General features: G+C 44.9%; 1 protein-coding gene across 9 annotated transcripts in view; it reads right to left on the reverse strand.

The window, feature by feature from the left end:
• Positions 1-19,698, reverse strand: part of PASD1 (PAS domain containing repressor 1) — a 104,857-nt gene that overhangs the window by 7,418 nt on the left and 77,741 nt on the right. For 6 of the 9 annotated variants that reach the window (XM_071569540.1, XM_071569544.1, XM_071569539.1 and 3 more), the window contains 14 exons: positions 19,445-19,536; positions 17,519-17,608; positions 16,320-16,440; positions 15,439-15,552; positions 14,649-14,767; positions 13,720-13,802; positions 10,535-10,641; positions 7,742-7,889; positions 5,458-5,539; positions 3,836-3,959; positions 2,981-3,090; positions 2,444-2,530; positions 1,381-1,539; positions 697-900 (listed from right to left, as the gene is read on the reverse strand). In XM_071569540.1, coding sequence (XP_071425641.1) covers positions 697-900; positions 1,381-1,539; positions 2,444-2,530; positions 2,981-3,090; positions 3,836-3,959; positions 5,458-5,539; positions 7,742-7,889; positions 10,535-10,641; positions 13,720-13,802; positions 14,649-14,767; positions 15,439-15,552; positions 16,320-16,440; positions 17,519-17,608; positions 19,445-19,536 — 1,640 coding nt within the window. Of the gene's footprint in view, positions 1-696; positions 901-1,380; positions 1,540-2,443; positions 2,531-2,980; positions 3,091-3,835; positions 3,960-5,457; positions 5,540-7,741; positions 7,890-10,534; positions 10,642-13,719; positions 13,803-14,648; positions 14,768-15,438; positions 15,553-16,319; positions 16,441-17,518; positions 17,610-19,444; positions 19,537-19,698 lie in introns of those variants that run through there. The other 3 variants (XM_071569545.1, XM_071569547.1, XM_071569548.1) reach the window with 3 other exon arrangements.

Below are 19,698 nucleotides of genomic sequence, written 5' to 3' on the forward strand. Positions count from 1 at the left end.
TATCATCCCTGCAGGGCAGCTGCTGGCATTGCCAGCTGCAGCAACAGTCCTTTGAGAACTCAGAGTAAGGGTACAAGGGTAAGGGCACAAAAGGATTCAGAGGGATGAGAACAACTTAAGAAGTGTAAATCTGAAGTCCTCAAGGAAAGCACCTCATCTGTCCTTTAAACTAGCAGTTTTAACCTTTTTTGGTTTTTGGACAACTCAAGTCTTTCCCAAAGGAGAAGTGACTAGAAGTGACCATTTTAATAATGGATTTAGGTTTAGTGATGACAAGACAGTTTTTCAAAACTGCCTTCCAAGACTCCTCTGGCAGAGGAACATTAATCTCTCAAAACGATGCCTACTTTCCTGTGTTATGAAGCCAGAACTCTCACTTGGCTACAAACAAGCATCGTGTTGCAATCACAAACACAAGCAACTGAGAGCCCAGACTCAGTCCCTCCCCAGGGTCATCGGGAGGGCTCCAGCAGTCTCTGGGGTTTAAAGGCTTTTCAGCTACCTGGCTTTTACTTTCACAGTTGAAGTTGAATGACATCTCTTGCAATTGACTCTCAGCACAAATTCCATAATGCCAGCTACGCAGTAAAACCAGCACAGAGCGGGATGCACGGGACCATGGTGAGGAGGGATGTGACAGACAAGTATTTAGAAGCCAGGGATGGGAATGATGAAAACAACAAGGGAGGCAGTGACCTGGGTGGCCGTGCCGTGGGGGTCCCTGAGGAACTGGCGCGGTAACGACAGGTGGGTGCTGCAGTAGTGCTTTGTCCCCACAGGGCCTGGCTGTTGTGACTTCTTGGCTGTGGCCTGCCTGGGTGTCCCCTGTGGCGGTGGCCTCCGCGGGCTCGGGTGCTGCACATTGTTAAAGACGACAGGAATCGGCTGCTGCATCAGCATCTTTAAGTGAAACAGGCACATGAGTTGGTGGTGGTACTGCCTGGAAGAAATAGCACTGCAGCAGCAACATCTCTAAATCCAAGGGCAAAGTGAGCCATGAGTAATAGAAAATCAAATGTTAGCTTGTGTCAAATATTTATTCAGACCCATGACTGTTCTGGCTCCACCGTGTCTGCTCTGTTGTTCAGGAGTGGCACTGGAGATCCAGCAGCACTAATCAGACACCGAACCACCAAGCTTTTTGTTCAGATGGGACTTGGGATTAATTTGGATTTGCTTTTTTCTATATCATGAATATTACTGATTCAATACTTAGCCCAATACTCATCTCTTGGGAGACATCACTCCCATATCTGAGACCAAATTACCAATTTGTCCAGAGTTCATTTCTGAATGCTTTTGTCACAGACAATTTTGCTATTGATCTATGTGCTCAAAGGAAAAGCAAATGGTTGCCCTAGTCCCTGGGGCAGCAAGTACCTGCAGGTTGGAGTCCTGCACTAGCTGGAGCTGTTCCTTGATGACGTGGAGCTCTTCTTGCTGTGTCTTGATGTCAGCTTGCAGTATGCGAGTCCTCTCCTCCAGCTGCTCTTTCAGCTGATGCATCATCCCCAGCTGGGCTGGGAAATGGTACACTGGCTGCAGAGAACAGAGAAAAAGGATCACAGGGTAGGACCAGTCCTGCTACTCACATTCACAGTGATGTTGGCTTCAGAAAAAAGTACTGCTTTTCAGCTTTTGCCATAGAAAAAATGCTGACAAAAAATGGCAATTGCATATTTAACCAAAGTACCACAGTAGTTCCAGCACAGCAGCACATCTGGCTCACACTCAGAGCCTCCCTCCAGGTGTTGGCCTATTAAATTGCTACACAGATGCAGTGTCTATGCATGGGCAACACAACTGCTGGTTTTGGGCCACCGCATCCAAACCCTTGTCACACCTCCCAGCTGGGCTTTCAGTTGTGCTGCTATTGATATTTGTCAAATGTCAGGCCCAAGTTACACTGCAATCCCACCTGGGGATCCACCCTTCACACCTACACTGACCATCTTAAATTCCTGTTTTATAATCTGAATAATTCCTACACTGACAACAAAGCCCTGTGAGGATGGACCTCATCGTTAGGGTCCATGACTCCCATATTTTTCTCATGGGTTTTATTTTTTCTTTTCCTGGCCTAACTCAAACCTTTCATGAAATCCCCATCCTTTACCAGGAGAATAAAACTTCAGCACCGTATCAGCCTGTAGTTAGTCACTACAGATTCAGGGAGGAGCCTTCAGTGACCTCCAGTGCTTTTGACAAGTGTAAAACTTCTATGCTATTTCTTCGGGTGTCCCAGCTGCTCTATCTGCTCTCTGAAATAAGTGGTTGCAATAATTTGGTTGCAGGTAAATCTCAGTAACAGCAACAGAAAGGGCACAAGCTTGTCCCCACTCCAGGACAAGCCAGTAGGAAGGTGAGGGCATTGAACCAGAGCCACCAAGGCTGCCCCACTGACTGGTCACACCAGTGCACTTAACAAAGATAAACCACGTACCATGACAGGGTGCTGGGAGGGGACTGTCAGCTGAGTCACAGGGTGCTGAGGGAGGTGTTCACCAGGGGCTTGAGGAGTGGCTATGCCCTAGAAATGAAAACTTTGCCTTACTGAAGGTCCATAGCACCTCTAGTGCAGAGCTGGTGCTATACCAGCTCATACTGGAATAAACAAGTGCAGGGAATTAGACAACTCCATGCAGAGATCTGAGAACGAGTCTGAAGGGAGAATTTAGGCTTGTGCATGCCCCTGCTAATTGCAAGTCCTTGGTGTCAGCATCCACTTTTGATAAAGCCCATTTCATGGATACAAACAGAAAGAAAAACGGGTTGGCAGTGTGAGAAGGCATTTAGCCTGAAGGAGCAAACAGAATCCTGAAAGGAGGCAGCAGAGGAGCCTCTGGCATCTTTCCACTGGCTCTGCCACCAATGGTGCTCCCCACAGCCCCAGGAAATCCCAGCACACTCGCAGTGGGGGATCCAGCATCTCTGAGGAAGAGATCAAGGTTTCTTTAACAGCCTCCGAAAGGCCACTGACCTGAGCGCTTCCAACTGATGCCAGTCGCAGGGCTGCCTTCTCTGCCTGACCCCCTGGCACTGACGGCCGGGTGGGAGTGCTGGTGTCTGTGCGCCGCATGGATGACGTGGCTGGAAAAGAGACAATTCACTGGTACAGCAGAACCAGGCCTGGGTGCCCTGGGTAACCCTGAGATCTGCATACACAGATGAGCAGTGACCCAAAAGCTGCCAAAGTGGGTCCCAAACTGCTTCCCTGTGGCCCCTCTGGCTTCCTGCATGACTTGCTGGGGTCCCTTCTGATTCTAACCCCACGTTTCAGTCTGCCCTCCAGGGGTGTTTCCAGATGAGATTCCCACTCACCCCACAGCAAGTAATTCAAGAAAAGCCTCCTGAGTCCTTTCCTACACACAGCCCTGTATGGGCACTGTGGTCACCCATACAGTGGGCTGGGATGAAGATTCCAGCAAGGAAGAAATCCTTCTACAGGGATTAAGCATCAGAGACCGCATAATAAAATTATATTACCCCAAAATAAAACTTTAGTCAGTGAGGTTAGGGGCTCAGTCAACCGAGCGAGTCACCTCGTGTCCAATGAGCCACTGTAAACAGCCATGACCCTCAGCTGGTGACAGACCAGGGGAAAGCTGCTCTCACACTAGCAGTGGGCTCACAGGGAGGAGGTGGCACGTGGCCGTGGCTCTGGTTTTGCCCCATAACTTGATATGACACTGTATGTTGGTCCCAATGCTGAGCATTCCCCTCCCACCCCGACTCAGTCACTTCTAGCCGAACCCCAGTATTCTGGAGGCTGTTCTACCCTCCAGCCCACTCGTTGCCCCCACGCCGGGCAGTGCCCAGGCTCTCTGGCACCTACACGTGGAGTCGGAGAGGGCGGTGTGCGAGGAGCGCCGGGAGCTGTGGGATGACAGTGACACTCCCTCCCGGCTGGCGTCCTGGCTGCTGCCACACTGCCCCACATCCAGGTAGCTGCTGTGGCTCTGCGGGGAGAGAAGCACAAGCGGTGAGATCGTCAGCAGGAGGAGACGGCACTGGAGGGGACCCCCACCTGCCTGAGCCTCTCTTTGCAGAGCAAAACATCAGGCTGGGTGTGCAGCACCAAACGCTGCTCGCTCTGCCCCTCTGAGTTCACCCTAAAGTCTTCAGGTAGACAGGACCCTTGGAATCACGCCCGAGGCACCCCGGCTGGGGTGGGGCTGGGACACCCCTCTGATGGCAGTGAGCAGTGCTGGAGGGGACAAACGCCATGGGGATTGCTGCCTGTGCTCCAGCTGCCGCCCTCCTGCTTCCCCACCCTCAGAGCTTCTATAGTCAGCTTCTTTCTGTCCAATTTTTTCAGCAATGTCACAGCTCGTTGGCTGTGGCACACAGGGGAATGGTGGCAGGGGGGAATGAATGAAGGCAGCAGGAGGGACTGGCTGGGGAATGGTTTTATCCGTTGCAGAGATGGAGAGAGATGACTGGGAAGGGACATGGAGCAGTGGCATGGGACACCACCTGCAGCGCCGGGAGAACCTCCAGCAAATATCGCCTGAGGTGGCCAGATGGTGGGCAATGCTGGGAGCTGCAACCCCTCTCGCTGCTCCCTGGGGAGCATTGGCTCCCAGCAGGCTGTTCTGGGCAGGAAGGGGGCAGCAGGTCCACAGAGGAGAACAGCTTGAGCTCCCATAAAATAATGTTTGAAGAGCAGTGAAGCTAATGGAATGATAACTACACAACAATCCACTTGAAATGACTGGTCTTATCTGTAAACTACTAAGAGGGAGAACTTGAAAGTAATTAAAATGATCTTGTTAATTGGGCAGGCATGTTGAGATGCCAGACTGATTTAAGCCATGGAAATTAATGCTCTGGTCATGATCCTATACTTGATGTGATCCAGCAATAGAACTGAAATCTTGGATAAGCATTTTTCCCTTCACTTCCACTCTTTATCTGAGTATCAGTGATGAGCTAGCACTAGCAAAACAGGTACCCTGTAATATTGTCCTGCACCTGGATCCTCTGTATCTTACTAAAAATGACAGGCACAGCAATCCAGCCTCCATCTCCAGCTCTGCTTTTCTGTCTCTTAGCCAGGGCAGTTTAACCTGTTGTTTGTGTAACAGTCTCAGAAAGACAACACAGAGTAAAACAGAGCAATGTAACTGCTGAATTTGCAGTTATTATAGAATCAGAGAATGCTTGGAGTTGGAAGGGACTTTAAAGATCATCCAGTTACAATCCCCAGGCCAAGGGCAGAGACACCTTCCACTAGACCAGGTTGCTCAAAGCTCATCCAGCCTAGCCTGAACCAAGATGGGCAGTGTAGAGCTATGCAGAGGAAAACTCAGGGTCTGCCTGAGTCATAACCCAGCTGAAGGCTTGGAATGAGATGGGAGTAAAGGAGAAGGAGAACAAATCTTTTCCTCAGATTGGTAAGCAATTGCTCAGTTTGGTTTAAACACCTTCTTATTCAATTGTGAAGGGACATGGTACCTTTAGAGAAGAGGATGCCAGTTCAATTGATGACTCTTCAAGGTCAAGATCTCGCCTTCTCTCAGCCCGAACTTCAGCATAACTAAAAAACAAAAAAACCCAAACCCAATTTCAAATCCAGTTTTTCAGTCTAGATACTGGTTACTGTATGGTAACTATCCTACTACACAGGCCACTATGAAGTTTTCATGTTAAGTCCCAAGGTTTGCACAACACACAAACACATACACTCTCTCAATAGAGAAAGTAGTTAAAAGAACATCACATAGAGCCTCACAGTCTGTAAGTAATTCCACAGGTCAAAAGAACAGGGCAGGGTCACATTCCACTGCAGCCAGGACTACAGAGCCTGTAGGACTAACTGCACTAATCATTCCAAGCACAAGAGTGGACACTCCTCTGCAAATTTTGGCCCTGGATGCCTTCAAGTGAAACTAATCTAAAAGCAAAGTGCAGTTGGCTATTGAAGACAAAATAGGTGTCTTTGTCCTCAGTACAATTTTCCTAATAAAGGAGTTTCCCATTGAACATAATAAGGCAGAAAAGTGACCCTACAGCTTCTGTGCAGGTAAACTGCCACAACAGGAGTACATTCATTTTCTAACCTGATAAGGATCATGAATCAATTTTTCCTACATGGTACAGTAGTTCACTGATCCCTATTCGAGGGCCTTGAGGAGGAGGAGCTCAGGTCCCTCTTTCTGAGGGTGCACACAACATGCTTGCATCAGAGTTAACACCCTGCACTCCACTGGAAGCTTTGAATACAAACCAGCAGCTGTCCAGGTCCAGGAATCCCCAGGAATGTGCCTCTAAAAGTGTACATTTACCTTTTTATCTCTTAAATAATAAAATCTTTACAGTGAACAATGACACATGATTCACCACTGGGACAAAACAGAGAGGATGTTTTAAAGACTCTCTGAGTGCTCATTAGGTTTAAGAGGCACTGGAGCAGTTAGAAAAAACAAATTTATGCACAATAAAGTCAGACCTTATAGCGGAGCTAAATTCTCTAAAGGATGGCAGAAACAACACAACTGAGAAGCAATCTCTCTGTGTAACATTTGCTTATGTTAACATTTGACATGTAACAGATCATAGAATCATAGACTCAACAGAATTTGGTTTGAAAGGGACCTTAAAAATTACCTAGTTCCAACCCCCTGCTGTGGGCAGAGACACTTTCCCCTAGACCAGGTGGCTCAGAGCTTTATCCAGCCTGGCCTCGAACACTTCTAGGGATGGGACACCCACAGCTTCTCTGGACATGTTCCAGTGCCTCAACAACCTCACAGGGAAGAATTTCTACCTAATACCTAATCTAAACTTCCTCTCTGTCAGTTTAAAGCCACTCCCCTTGTCTTGTCACTACACACCCCTGTAAAAAGCCCCTCTTCAGCTCTCTTGTAGTTTAGGCACTGGAAGGGGCTTGAATGTCTCCCTGGTCTCAGCCTGCCTGTCTCAATAGGAGAGATGCTCCAGCTCTCTGATCATCTCCATGGCCCTCCTCTGACTCACTCCAACAGGTCCACGCCTTTCCAGTTTACTGGTGTTTGCTCTTCCAGATGTTTGACAAGAAAAAGCAGGGGAGCAGAAAAATATCACAAATTGATTACTGACAGTAAAGAAATACACAGGGAGCAGTAAGTTTACTCAAGTTAATAGAGCAAACCACTACGTAATTATCTTTTTCAAGCCCTTAGTAAATATATTCTCACTCTTAACACAGTCTTTTTTGAGATGGCAATGGTAATCAAGCAGATTTCCCCTCCAGGAGGTGTGTATCATAGAGCATCCACATATGCACTGCCTTCCAGAACAGGGTTGCACCTCATCATAAGCAGCTTTCCACTAGGGGGGGATCCTGGGCTGGATTTGGGAGGGTGAGGAGTAAGGCTTGAAAGGCAGCAGCTAACTTCAAGTTATAAATATTTAAAACCCTGATCAAAAGGTTTTGTAGGAGATATATGATCCCATTCATGACCATAAAACTGTCTGATTCTTAACACCTTTAATTCTTTCAATGGCCATGTCATCACTAAACATAAAAAGGGAATGTAACACACTGGTAAATCTGGCCAATGGTGACTTCCAGGCTGATGAAAAAGGAAAAAGAGTAATGAAAATACATACTCCTTGTCATAATAGTTTTATGGAATTACGTACCATCTTAGCATGTCAGTAGGCACAGCAAGTATTTGGTTAACACAAAATAGAAGTAGAAAAAGTAACGGCTGAACACTGAGACATACTTTGTGAAGGGTTTGGTGCTTGCTCCTACCTAACTACCAGGTGAGTGCAAACGATGAATTCGGGCTTGGAATTCCACTGGTGGTAGGTGATGTAGTAGTGTGTCTGCAGCCATATCCACTGCTGGCCTTTGGTCAGGAACCGGTAGTAACACGACTTTCCTTTTCCAAACTGCATCACTGTTTAACAAAAATAAAGCAATTTATAGCAAACAGGGAGTTCTTGGTGCAAAGGTGATTAGAAAAATCATTCAGTCCCCCACACCTCTCACAGACTGTGGCAGTGTCAAATTGGCTTTTGAGCTTTATAAACACAACAGATGATACACAACCATGCACTCAGCTTTTGTTTGGGTTCTTTTCCAGGAGTGCCCTTTGGTATTTTGAGATTGCTGTATAATTATATAACTAGCTATAATGTTATAACTTATTCGTGGGCTCCCCTGAAATAAACAGAAATAACATTATTAAACAAAGTATTTGCCTTTCACATGTCTATGAGAATGCATTTCACACACTGAAGGTGTGAGGTCAGAATACCAATAATGGTACAAACCAACAAGATAGTGGAGTTTTAGCAGTTTTGCTGGGTTTCCTTCCAAGAGATGACCTAAATACATCAGACCTGGTACATATTATCAGCCTATGTCCAGAAAAATCTCAAGTGCTGTAATACAACTGGAAAATAATGAGGGCAACTACATTAACCACACTAATTGTTCTGAACTCCTGAGACTACAAAATGAAACACGCTTGCTTAAAGGATTTACAATTAATTAAAGTAATATATGAATGTGGTTTAAGCAAATCCATTTCACTTGTCAATAGGCAAGATGTCTGCCCAGAGTGGCCAACCTGACAAACAAGCCACACTAACCCAAGTGTTTTTGCTCACTGTCACACCTATACTTTGTTAAAATATCAGGAGTAACTTCTTTAGTGATCGCATTAACAGTGTGGGCTTTAAACGAACCGCTTAGCAGAGATATTCTGGCTAACATGCCATGCACGGGATCCCTCAGCTCCTAGTCCTGGCAGAGAGTCCTGATCAACTTCTCTAATTCCCTTTGCCAACACCTTACTTTGTTCTCTGTGCAGTAAAATTAAAAGATTCTTTCCTATAGGTGTGTTGTGCAAATACACTTTTAATATGTAAGAGAAATCCACAGCTAGTAGAGATGTGGAACGTAAATCATCAAATCAATTCTCTGTTGAATGATCTGACCCACTCTCAATACAGTTTGTACCTATATCAAACTGCAGGCATACATTACCAAAAAGACACTGTCTGGTTAAGTGGATAACTTCTTTAAGCAAATGGAACTAAGAAGCAATGTACTTAAGAGCAATTAAAATGCTCCATTAATATTTTCATCTACACTTTGCTGCACTTGACACAACTTGCATCTACCCCTTTAACAGCCTCCTCCGTGTGCTCAGCCAGGCAACCCACCTCCCTGACAGCTGCTGTGCCAGTGCTTGGCCTTGACGGGGCAGAGAACTCAGCAGGGAAATGGAGTAGGGAAAGTTGACAATCAGAAGTAATGTTCTTCATACTCTACTAGGTCCTTCAGAACCTCATACATATATGTGGTAGAGGGTACATGGTAGAGATGGGGGTGGTTTGCAACTCAGAGATGAAGCAGCAGGTCTTGCTCCATTGGGCTGTGGAGTTTCTTGGTCCCTGCATTGCACTGCTCTGCATCTTAGAGTAATTACAGCATCCCACTTGCTCCACTCTCTGGGGTGTCCTTGTTTCCTTTTGACAAAACTCTCCTTTCAAGCAGAGATAACAGAGAGAAAAGCAGTTTCCCAACAGGAAACCTGTAAGTAATATTTCTTAGCAAAATATCTGATTACCTAGATGGATTTTACAAAGTATGTAGTTATTTTTCATTGTAGTGCTTGGCCATGCAAAACCACTGGAGGACAGACATAATTCTGGCTTAGCATCTCAGTCTGAAATGCACCTAATAAAATGGGAAAATCATGATCTTGGGGATAAAGCATCTCACATCTGGTAGGAACAGCACACTGATTAAGAGTAGACCACATGTACAGGCACCTTTTGTCCTGCCTCACATCAGTGCCAGCTTTCAGGACGTGGTTCTGAAACACTGCCATCATAATCCAGTGCAGTGCTCCTTGTACCTTGGCTCCTACAGGTCACACTGTTTCTACTTGCAGAAAGATGAACTTAATGGATCTTCCTTTGTGCTCACAAAGCAGCCTGAACTGGGACTCTTCTGCTTTGCTGCTTTAATTTCAGGTCAACCAAACAAGAGCTGCCTTCACCCACAGGGAAACTGCATTCGCTACTTTTGTATTAAAAAAAATCTGAATCTTCAGAAGCATTTTATTAATGAGTGAGTGAGGTTCACAACATCTAATTGCACAAGTAGGTGATCAAAATGCTGCTCTCAGAAGGCATTTTGGTGAGCTGAGCTTCCTGGCTAACTTTGGAGCCCAGAAGGAAGAGCAAGAACCCATGAACTGTGACAAGCAACAAAACTCACAGTGTTTGGGGCTACCCTCACAAACTGGGAGCAGAGGGGGGGAAATTCTGACTTCCAATCTATTAATCTCAGACAACCTGTGCTCAAACAAGCTATCTGCCAAATTAGGAAACCTGCACAGTTCCTGATCTGAGAAAATTCGGCGAATTTCAACCTCCTGGGTAAGTGTTAGCTGTGACAGTCTGTCATGGGAAGAGAGAATTTCCTGGTGCTCCTGAAGAAGATTCCTTTTGTGATGACAGTAAAGGGTTTTGCACAAGTGACAAATGAGATCAAAGAGAGACTGACTGCAGAGGAAGGGGAACTTACAGTGTTCATGGCACCTAGCAAGAAGCTCCAGGTCATCTGCGTGGTAGTAATCATACCCTGACGTTCCCAGAACCTCAAAGGGTAAATACCCTATAATAGGTGGAGCCCTAGAAAGGAAGCAAAGGGCAGGGAGTGAGCACAAAACCTGATGCTTTGACATCCTGGCAGATAAACTGTGATACCAGCGACAAAAACCTCTTTCATTCACTTGGCAGGGAAATCAGGAGTGGATTTTCATATACACAACAATGCACTCTCATATACAAACAACAAAAAAACCCAAAAAACAGTGAGACAGAGAGGTAAAAACTGAGAAAATGAAAAGGTGTGTGTTTACTGTTTCAAAGCCTATTCATTACGTGGGTGGAGAGAAAGGCATGTACGTATGTGAGTGACTCAATTCATTAAGGATGCTTGTGAGACACACAGCTTGAGAAACGCTACAGCTGCTCCTGTGCATAACAACTTGGAGCCAGAGTAAAATTATCCAGTAGGTTGGATGTAAATGTCATCTGGGTAGTAACTCTAAAAGAAAGAGTAAGTGGGAATCTGCAGTGTGTGTCAGGACCAGCTTGGATAAAAGAAAAATTATTTGTTCACATGGAAAAGCTTGGGAAACTAAAGCCAGCAAAACTTTCTATGTCGGTAGTATAGTTAGCAATAGGCATGGGGCTGATTTAGGACTGCTTTTGGTTTGGCAGCAGATAAGGAATCAGTGAAGTATTTAGATTGGCACATTGCAATGACCTAGCTCACTATTTTGCAGTCAATTCTAGATTTTCCATTTCCTAGGCAAAATATGAGATTTTTTTAAGCAGGTGTCCTAACAACACAGAGTGTGTGTAGAGCCTTCACTGGAGCCTGATAGCTTATGAAATACTAAAATGTGAGGAGACCACCACTGGTTTTGACTCTCCTCCCTGTGCCAGCATGCCCCCCTCCATCCTCCAGCACTCAGGTACACACACTCCAGCTTGCACCAACTGCACTCCCTCAGGGAGGTGGGACCTGTGGTAATGTGGCTCCACCTGTTTGTTCTGGCTGCAGGATGTGCTGATAGTGCGGGGCTCACCTGCCAAGCCAAGCTCAGCGTATTCTCAGGAGTGAGGTGGTGGTATGTTAGTGAAATGGTTAATGACTCAAAATGGGACGGGCTGGCAGGGACGGTGCCTATCAGTCCTGCCTCCCCCGCTGCCTTTCTCTTGGTGTGCTGAGTGCTCTTAAGGAAGGTGAATGCCACAAAGTGGCCAAGAATAGAAGCAAAAAGTGATTTAAATGTAGTACATTTCAACTGGGATGGATCAGCTCTGAGTTTCATGGTTATTAACGTGGGAAGTTCTCTCTTGACTGAGCCACTCAGCTCTACATTTGTACTCTTGAGAGACATGGTGCACATAGATTATTCAACTAAAGAGAGCCCAGACAGGCCTATAACCTCCTTCTTCCCTACAACTACAGGCAGTCTGGCACCAAATGGGAAACAGGGGGAAAAGGAGGACAGCTAGGGGCCTGCCCAACAGCAGCCCCAGGAGGATCAAGGTGTGAGCAGGAGCTCCTGAGTCCCAGTACAACGGGTTAGCTGGGAAAGCCAGTCCTCCACTCAACAGCAAATCTCTTGAAGCAGTGTGCTGAGTACACTGTGGTCTCTGCCACAATACAGCTTTATTTATTCAAGTAACTTTTCATGGAGCACTGTGTTCCTTTTCCTCACGTGACCCAGATTTCTGTTAATGATGATAATATGTGTATTTATTAAAGTGTCCTTCCTGGCTGTCTCTTTGGCAGAACACATCACTGTCTCTCCTATTTTTAATGACATGCTTATATTCAAGACAATAATGTCTTTCAGCTGCACATCAATAAACATTTAGGCTGATCAGTAAAGTATTGTGCTTTCAGGAATATTGCCAGGCCTCTTTATATGAGAAAGCAACCACAAAATGTTCCTCATCTGTCATTTGACAAGGAGCTGCCTTGCCTGTGGAGCAATTTAAAAATGTCTTGTTAGCTTAAGTTCCAGCCTTGAGACCTGCACCTTGCTGTGCAAATGGGAATGCACAGTCTTCAGAGAGCCTTTAGGATGCAGGCTTTTAATAAATGAAGGGAAAATAAGAACAGTAGCACAGTGCAGAAGAGAAACACATCATAATCAAAGCCGACAGGTTTTCTTTCTCTACATATATATACATACAGACCCAGAAAACAGATTTTTCCTATTTTTCTCATGTTTTTCCAGATCTATAGAATTCTTTTTGCACTATCCATCTTTACTCTGCTTTAAGTTGTGATCATGATAGCAAAGCCCCTGCCAGGAACCCTCTGCCCCTGCTGATGGCACATCTCAGCATCACGCAGCCTGTGTTGATACAAATAAGCAAGAAACAGCAACATTTCACAGTGTCCTGCAGACTGTACTGGAGAGAGGTTTGAATCGATGATTAAATGCGACAACCCCCATGATCTCATGCTCATTCTTTGGTCTGAGCTCCCCGCTGGCATCTGGGGTTGCCACAAACTCTACCTCAGTGACAATGGTTTCCTTGCTGGGGATATCAGTGGGACTGGAGTGGCTGCGAGCACCTGGCATGGAAATTCCTCTCTGAGTCATAACCCAGATTCATCAAAAGACTCTTTGACAGGTTTCACAGTATCTCCTGCTCACCTTAATCACAGAAGCTGCTGGGACACAGCCCTGTGGAAAAGCAGCTCACTCCATCAGTGAAGTAGGAGGCTTAGGGCTCCTCTACAAATCTTAACATTAATCAGTTGATTCTGAAAACATGCATTATTGGACAGGCCAATTGTCTAACAAAGCCAGTGCAGCAAGATTTCGATACACAAATAATGATATGACTGTCCCAAACCCCACAGCAGGGCTGTCACAGGGTCAGCTCCTCCATGCTTCAAAACATGATGTGTGAGGTACACATATGTACTACAGATATGAGTGATTACTAATTTATATTTGCTCCCAGAATTTTTATATGATTTCTTACCTGCCTAAAATACAGAAAAGAGTGAAGCATTTAAGGATGCCTAATAACTAAGTTCACAACATTGCTACTTACTCAATTGTCCTTAATTAGAACTATTCTACTTGGGATCTCAGGCAATAACTGCACAAAGTTTTCTATTTTAGAACTACAGTTTATTCATTCTTCAGTGACCAAAGCCAAATCTCTTACCTGTGGTCCAAGAATAAAAACTTCCATTCTAAACTATGCCTTGATGTAAATTCTTCACATGGCTCTTCAACGTTGCAGAGCTCCTGAAAAACAGTTGGCACATTCAGACACTTAATTTTATGAAATGACTAAAGCAGCCTGCTGTCAAGACCAAGGATGCACCTTGTTGATATAATAAACCATAGCAGAATATAGTGCTTTTAAAGTACTTGACTTATTTTCCTCTAAGGAATATATAGGCCTTTTTATAGGTATGCATGGACTGAGGAAAAGTGGCCGAATAATTTACCCTGAGCTGAATTTCAGTCCAAGGGTCTCATCTTGCACTCTGTAGGCAAAATTTCCCAGCTTTTTGCAAATATTGGTATTTGAGTATGGGTGACAGCTCCAGGTCCAGCCTCTCTAACTGAGCTGGCTAATGCCCTCTTGAGCAAGCAGTCCCTAAGGTCGTTATCCCTGACATCACTGCCCTGCACTATGGGACATTTACAGACCAGCAGAAAGAGTCCATGAAACATGGTGTTCATTGTGCTTCAAGGTGCAGGTGGCTTCCTTACATCATGGGGTGGGGGGATGTATGCCTTTCAAGGCTCCCAATTCCCAAGCTGGTCACCTTCTCTTGGCACTTCCAGGGCTGCCTGCACTGAGAGACCTCATCACACAACAACCTCTCCTCAAAAGCAGCTCCTGTTTTATACCTCATCTTTCCAAAATACATACTCATGTCGTCTCCCGCTCCCAAACATGGCCATGTCCTCTCTTCCTCACTAACCCTCTGCACAACCAACCTGTGCTGCCACTGAGAGGCTGCTGCAGCATGGCCCCCACACACCCACCGAGCGCCCGGCTCGTGGCACCCGCGGCAGCCACACCAGCTGAGCCCCAGCTGAGCCCCACAGAGAGGGGAGATGCAGTCACAGGGATCTCACCTTTAAGAACTGTGGTGTGACAAGACGAACAGTTGCTACGAGGCAAATCTGCTCCTCCGTGGCTGACCTGAAAGCTCGTGCAATAGCTGACTCAAAGCCATTACAGGAGGGTGTAGGCACTAGACACAACCAGACAATTTATTTAAGAAGAAGAGGAAGGAGAGTTTTCTTTTCATGTTAAGACAGATACAATGACTGATGAAACCCCAGCAATAAGTGCCTCCTACCCACAAAGTGATGCCACACTGATACACACTGACGTTATTTAAAGCATGACCCTTTAAGCTCTGAGTTACACAGCTGTAACCACCTACCCCTGATTTGCAGGGGAGCTTCATAGGACAGCTTTGAGTAGCTCACAGTGTGCAGCTGCAGTCTCCTTGTCAGCCTTTCTCCAGGTCAACATTTCCAAGATTCATGATTTTACAGATATCTCAAAGTATTTAAGCTTTGTAAAGTGTCATTTCATTGCCACGAGTAAAACAGAATAGCATATTTTACTGGTTATTTGAATAAGTAGGCTGCTTTACAATTGGCAGTGGGTCAAATGGAGGTATTATCAGCCTGGTATCAGCTTTAGGCACAGCATGCAAGAGAGTGCACTCTTCTGATCAACAGCCTCATCATCACTTTTGTACAAAGAACATATTCAATGTATCCACAGCTCGTTCCATCCCTGACAATTATGAGATGTTTTCAGACAAAACAAGGTCTTTAGGATGCTATGGATCAGGACATAATTTAAAGGAGAGACGTGGAGATGTAAAGGTAGGCTGGAGCAGTAACTTACCATGAGTAAAATATTTAAAATCCACTACAAATTTCACATATTCATACATCAGAGGTTCATTTGGATCTAAACTGCCTCTTGCTAAATGGCAGCAAAACTCTATTTGTTTTTCTGCTGAAACGAGAGAAAGAGAGGGAGACAGGCAATGTTACTAGAAGTCTGCACTTTAGTACACTCACATATTGAATTGATCTGGGTGCTTACACCAACCTTGTTGCTGTGGTATATGAGCACACCCTGCTGGGATGCTCCTGAAACCCAAAAGTAAATATATAAATACTGGGGGTAATTATCAGCTGGTTCTGTTTAAGGAAATGTATTCTCACCCTTTCTCCCATGGCTTTGCAGTCACTCCATGGGTGTGAGGCCCTGGCTATACCCATCAGTGGGATTTTCCCGACTTCACAGTTGTAGGATTTCATGCAAGGTAGTTACATGACAATGCACTACCCGGCTCTGGCACAGCTCAGTAGGACCCAGATCCAAAGGGCACTGAACTCACCCTAAGCCTTTCCATTAACAGTAGAGGGCACCATGCCAAGCTCTCATGCAATTTTCTGCCCCAAGTCTGAATTCTATGGATTAGACCACATAGCCTTCAGACAGAGGGAAACCACCCTCAGGGCAGAGCATCATCAGCACAAGGGCTGCTCAGTTTCCATGGATCCTCATGGGGAAGCAGGGAGGGAAAGCCAGTGCTTCTCAGCCATGGAAAACTCACTAGGAACACTGGACAATGTGATGCACCAAACCCCACAAATACAGCAAAACAGAAGTGGCAGCCAGGAGAATTAAATAGCTGGAGAACCCTGTGCAGGTTCCCCTGGGAGCTGTTTGCCTTTGGCAAACAGCCCTGACCAACAGAAAAGAGCAGAGCTTACCATTTAGAAAATCAGCTGCAACAGGATCTGTCATGAGCACGTGTGGAAAAAGGAGCTTGTACACTTCGCTCTGTTCCCGCTCAGGCAAAAAGTTTAATATATTTTGGTCCACCAAATCTGACTGATACAAAAGAATGCTTTGTCATGTTCAGCAGTACAGCCTGACACAATCACATGTCTTTTCATCCTGCAGCAGAGCACAGATGCTGCCAGTCTAGTGTGGTTGCCTAAGACAAGGCAACCCAGTCAATCTTCAGATGAATCTAGGGCAGAACACAACCCTTAGGCTATTCTGCCCCAGCATTACTATCTATTTGCAAAAGGTCCAATAAGTCCCAGAGCCTGCCCCCTCAATTCAGAGAGGTGTAAGCAGGAGAAGAAATCCTGGTGCCACAGGAATGTAACATGATGGCAAGTATAATTTCAAAATGAAAATGTGAGATGTTTTCCTTTGGAAGCATGATAGAAGTGGGAGAGCTCCTCCTCACATCCTCTGTTTGTCTTCTAGGCTGAACATCTGGCAAAATCAGCTTGACCTGCAAATGATTCAGTGCTGATCAACCCACACATCCTGACTAAAGGGGTTCTACCAAAATGTCAGTACAGATTTGTTCTTTGCACACCAGGACATTCAGCTGTGTGCTCAATTTTGCCCTCTTACATAGCACTGTTGGTGTCTACACTTGGCACCAGATAAATAGAAAAATGTTTTTGAGAGGCCAAGCTTAAATTCCTGCACCTCACAGCTCTCTTGTTTCTAGAAATTCTCCAGAAAACTCTGAGGCCACATGTTTGTTACTAAAGACTCCAAGTAGAAAAACCCAATGCCATTAGAAGAGCACAGATTCAGTCTTGAAATGATATTTACATTATCTAAGAAGAGCTTCAGCACAGATTTCACAACCATAAGATTTTCCATATACCTGGAAGGACAAATACCTCCCAGACCATCCTTTAGACCTGCAGCCATGTGATGAGTTATGGTACAGTGATTTTGCATAGTTGATTTTTTTTAGATAACTCATAGACTTTGAGAGAGAATCTGTCATTCACAGGAACTAGAGACACATTTGTTGGTTGACCCCCACCCAGAGCGAGTAGCCTTTGTGGTTGGACAAAATCAATCCCCAGCCCCTCACTGACAGGTTGCATTAAGGAGGGGAATGAGCCTCATATTAAGCGGTCAGGTCAGAACTTACCGGTAAGTGTCCCAGCAGAGATGAAACACTATCAGATACATAAATAATAATCCCATCAGTGGTGAGAGCAATGAGAAAGCCATCTAATGCCTAACAATAATAGGCAGACAAAAAGGAAGAAAATAAAAGAATTATGCAAGGTAACAATTAGAATATAATATGCTAATTGATTCTTTGGTGATGCTTCCAACAGCCTAAACTTGGCAGGAATTAACCACAGAAATGATAGTTCAATGTGGAAACAAAAATTATACATGTTGTCTAATTCAACATTCTTTTTATATTCTTATTTGCTGCTTATTATTAAATTGACTTACATTTTTCACCCAGTGAGTATTTATTTAACATGAAGCGAAACAGTGATGCTTAGAATTTTGACACCCACACAATCCCAGTGACTTCAGTGCCTTCATTATGTGTTCTGAGTTGCACAACAGTTAACAAACTCCGTGCGTAAGGAGATGTTAGATATCATCATGGCAAACCCAGCACTGTGGATGGATGGATGGATGGATGGATGGATGGATGGATGGATGGATGGATAAGCAGAGACAGAAGAATGATACAATGATGTATTTTTAGCAATTTATGGACAGTATGGAGAAGGTCTAAAGCCTTATTTATTTTGTCTAAAGCCCCGATTTGTAAGGCTATCAACAAAACAATTTTAAGGCTTGTTTTATGTCCCCTTTTTTGTTCACAATGGTTCATGTCCCAGAGTAAAAGCTCTCTGTCCCTTTTAAGTCACTGCTTGTTCTTTCCTTTTGGGTGTTCTCCCTATTCTTTACAACATCTCCTCGTACCATTTACTCAGTGTCTGTCCCTATTCTTCAGTAACATCAAGATCTGGGATGTTTAATAGCTGGTCAGCACCGTGCACAAAGCCAGCTCTTCTAACAACGCTGTTAGGCTGCTTTGCAACTTAGCTACAGGGATGCAGCATTCACCATCTCCCCCACCTCACTACCATACTCTGCCTTTCCTCAAAATAAGATCTCTCTGAGAAAAACCCACCAATTTTAAGCAAACTGCCTAACTGGTTAAATCTAACAAAGTCCAGCAAGCCAGCAGTTACTAAAGGGCTCGTTCTCCCCCGCCACTTCCAATCTAAGGGGGGAATTTGTTTTGATTCAGCTGGAACAAGCTAGCTTGTTTGGTGAGAGAGATTCCCAGAAAGAATGAGCAGACTTTTCCAGGGAGGTGAGTCATGACATCCTGATGAAAAGGAGTAGCTAAGACACTGCAGCACCTCCCAGCTTGGCCCAGCATACACCCTTATTTTGGTGGGGCAAAGCTGCCCACACAGGGGGCGAGATGTCCTTGCTAGAGGAGCATGAACCACAAACCCAGAGTCTCATCCTTAAGAAAGGAGAAATGTAAGCTTGTGGGGTATTTCTAGACCAGCGAAGCATTTTAGAGGTGGGAGTATCAGAGCTGTTCTCCTAAATGCACTTAAAGGCAATCCAAGCAAAAGAGACAGCACTCACATCACAAGTACAGCAGCGCACAGCAAGCAGCTGCAGAGGCAGCAGAGGCGATGCTGCCTGGCTAATGGGATGTGGGAGGAAGAGAGCTGCTCTGCTTTTTTCAGGTCCTTTCAAGTTTTTCCTAAAACTGCTAGCTCTAGCAACTCTTCTGAGAAGAGAAATTCTTATCCTCTCTCACCAGGCCGAATCTGGGCCAAATCAATCTCCATTCCTAAATGAAAAGCTGTTTATCTTTAAGGGGAAGCAATCATATTTTTAATTCTGTGTCTGCAAAGCATTTACCACAACATTGGTCTCTGTCAGATTTGTATTGTATGTGCCAGCAGAGTAGAAATCATTAGCATTTGGACCTACAGGTGAAAAGGAACTATACATCTCTGAACAACTCCATTGAACTGATTACTTCTCACTAATCTATGCAGCTTTAATTTCTTCTTACCTCTAACATCAACTGGGTGAACTCCTCGTTGCTAAGAAATGAAGGCTTCCAGTCTTGTCTAATCTCACAGGCTTCTGTCTGTGCTGTGATTTCTTAAAGAGAAAACATCAAAAAAGCAACATGACTCATGCTACTTGGACTTTTTTTTTCCTTTTCAAGTAACACTACATTTCTTTAAAGAGAGCTTTCAGAGAAATCATCCTCAAATCATTCTTCACACAAAGCTTTCTTGAACTCAAGAGTCATTTTCTATG

This window comes from Pithys albifrons, chromosome 14 (genome assembly GCF_047495875.1).
Source record: "Pithys albifrons albifrons isolate INPA30051 chromosome 14, PitAlb_v1, whole genome shotgun sequence".
NCBI lineage: Eukaryota > Metazoa > Chordata > Aves > Passeriformes > Thamnophilidae > Pithys > Pithys albifrons.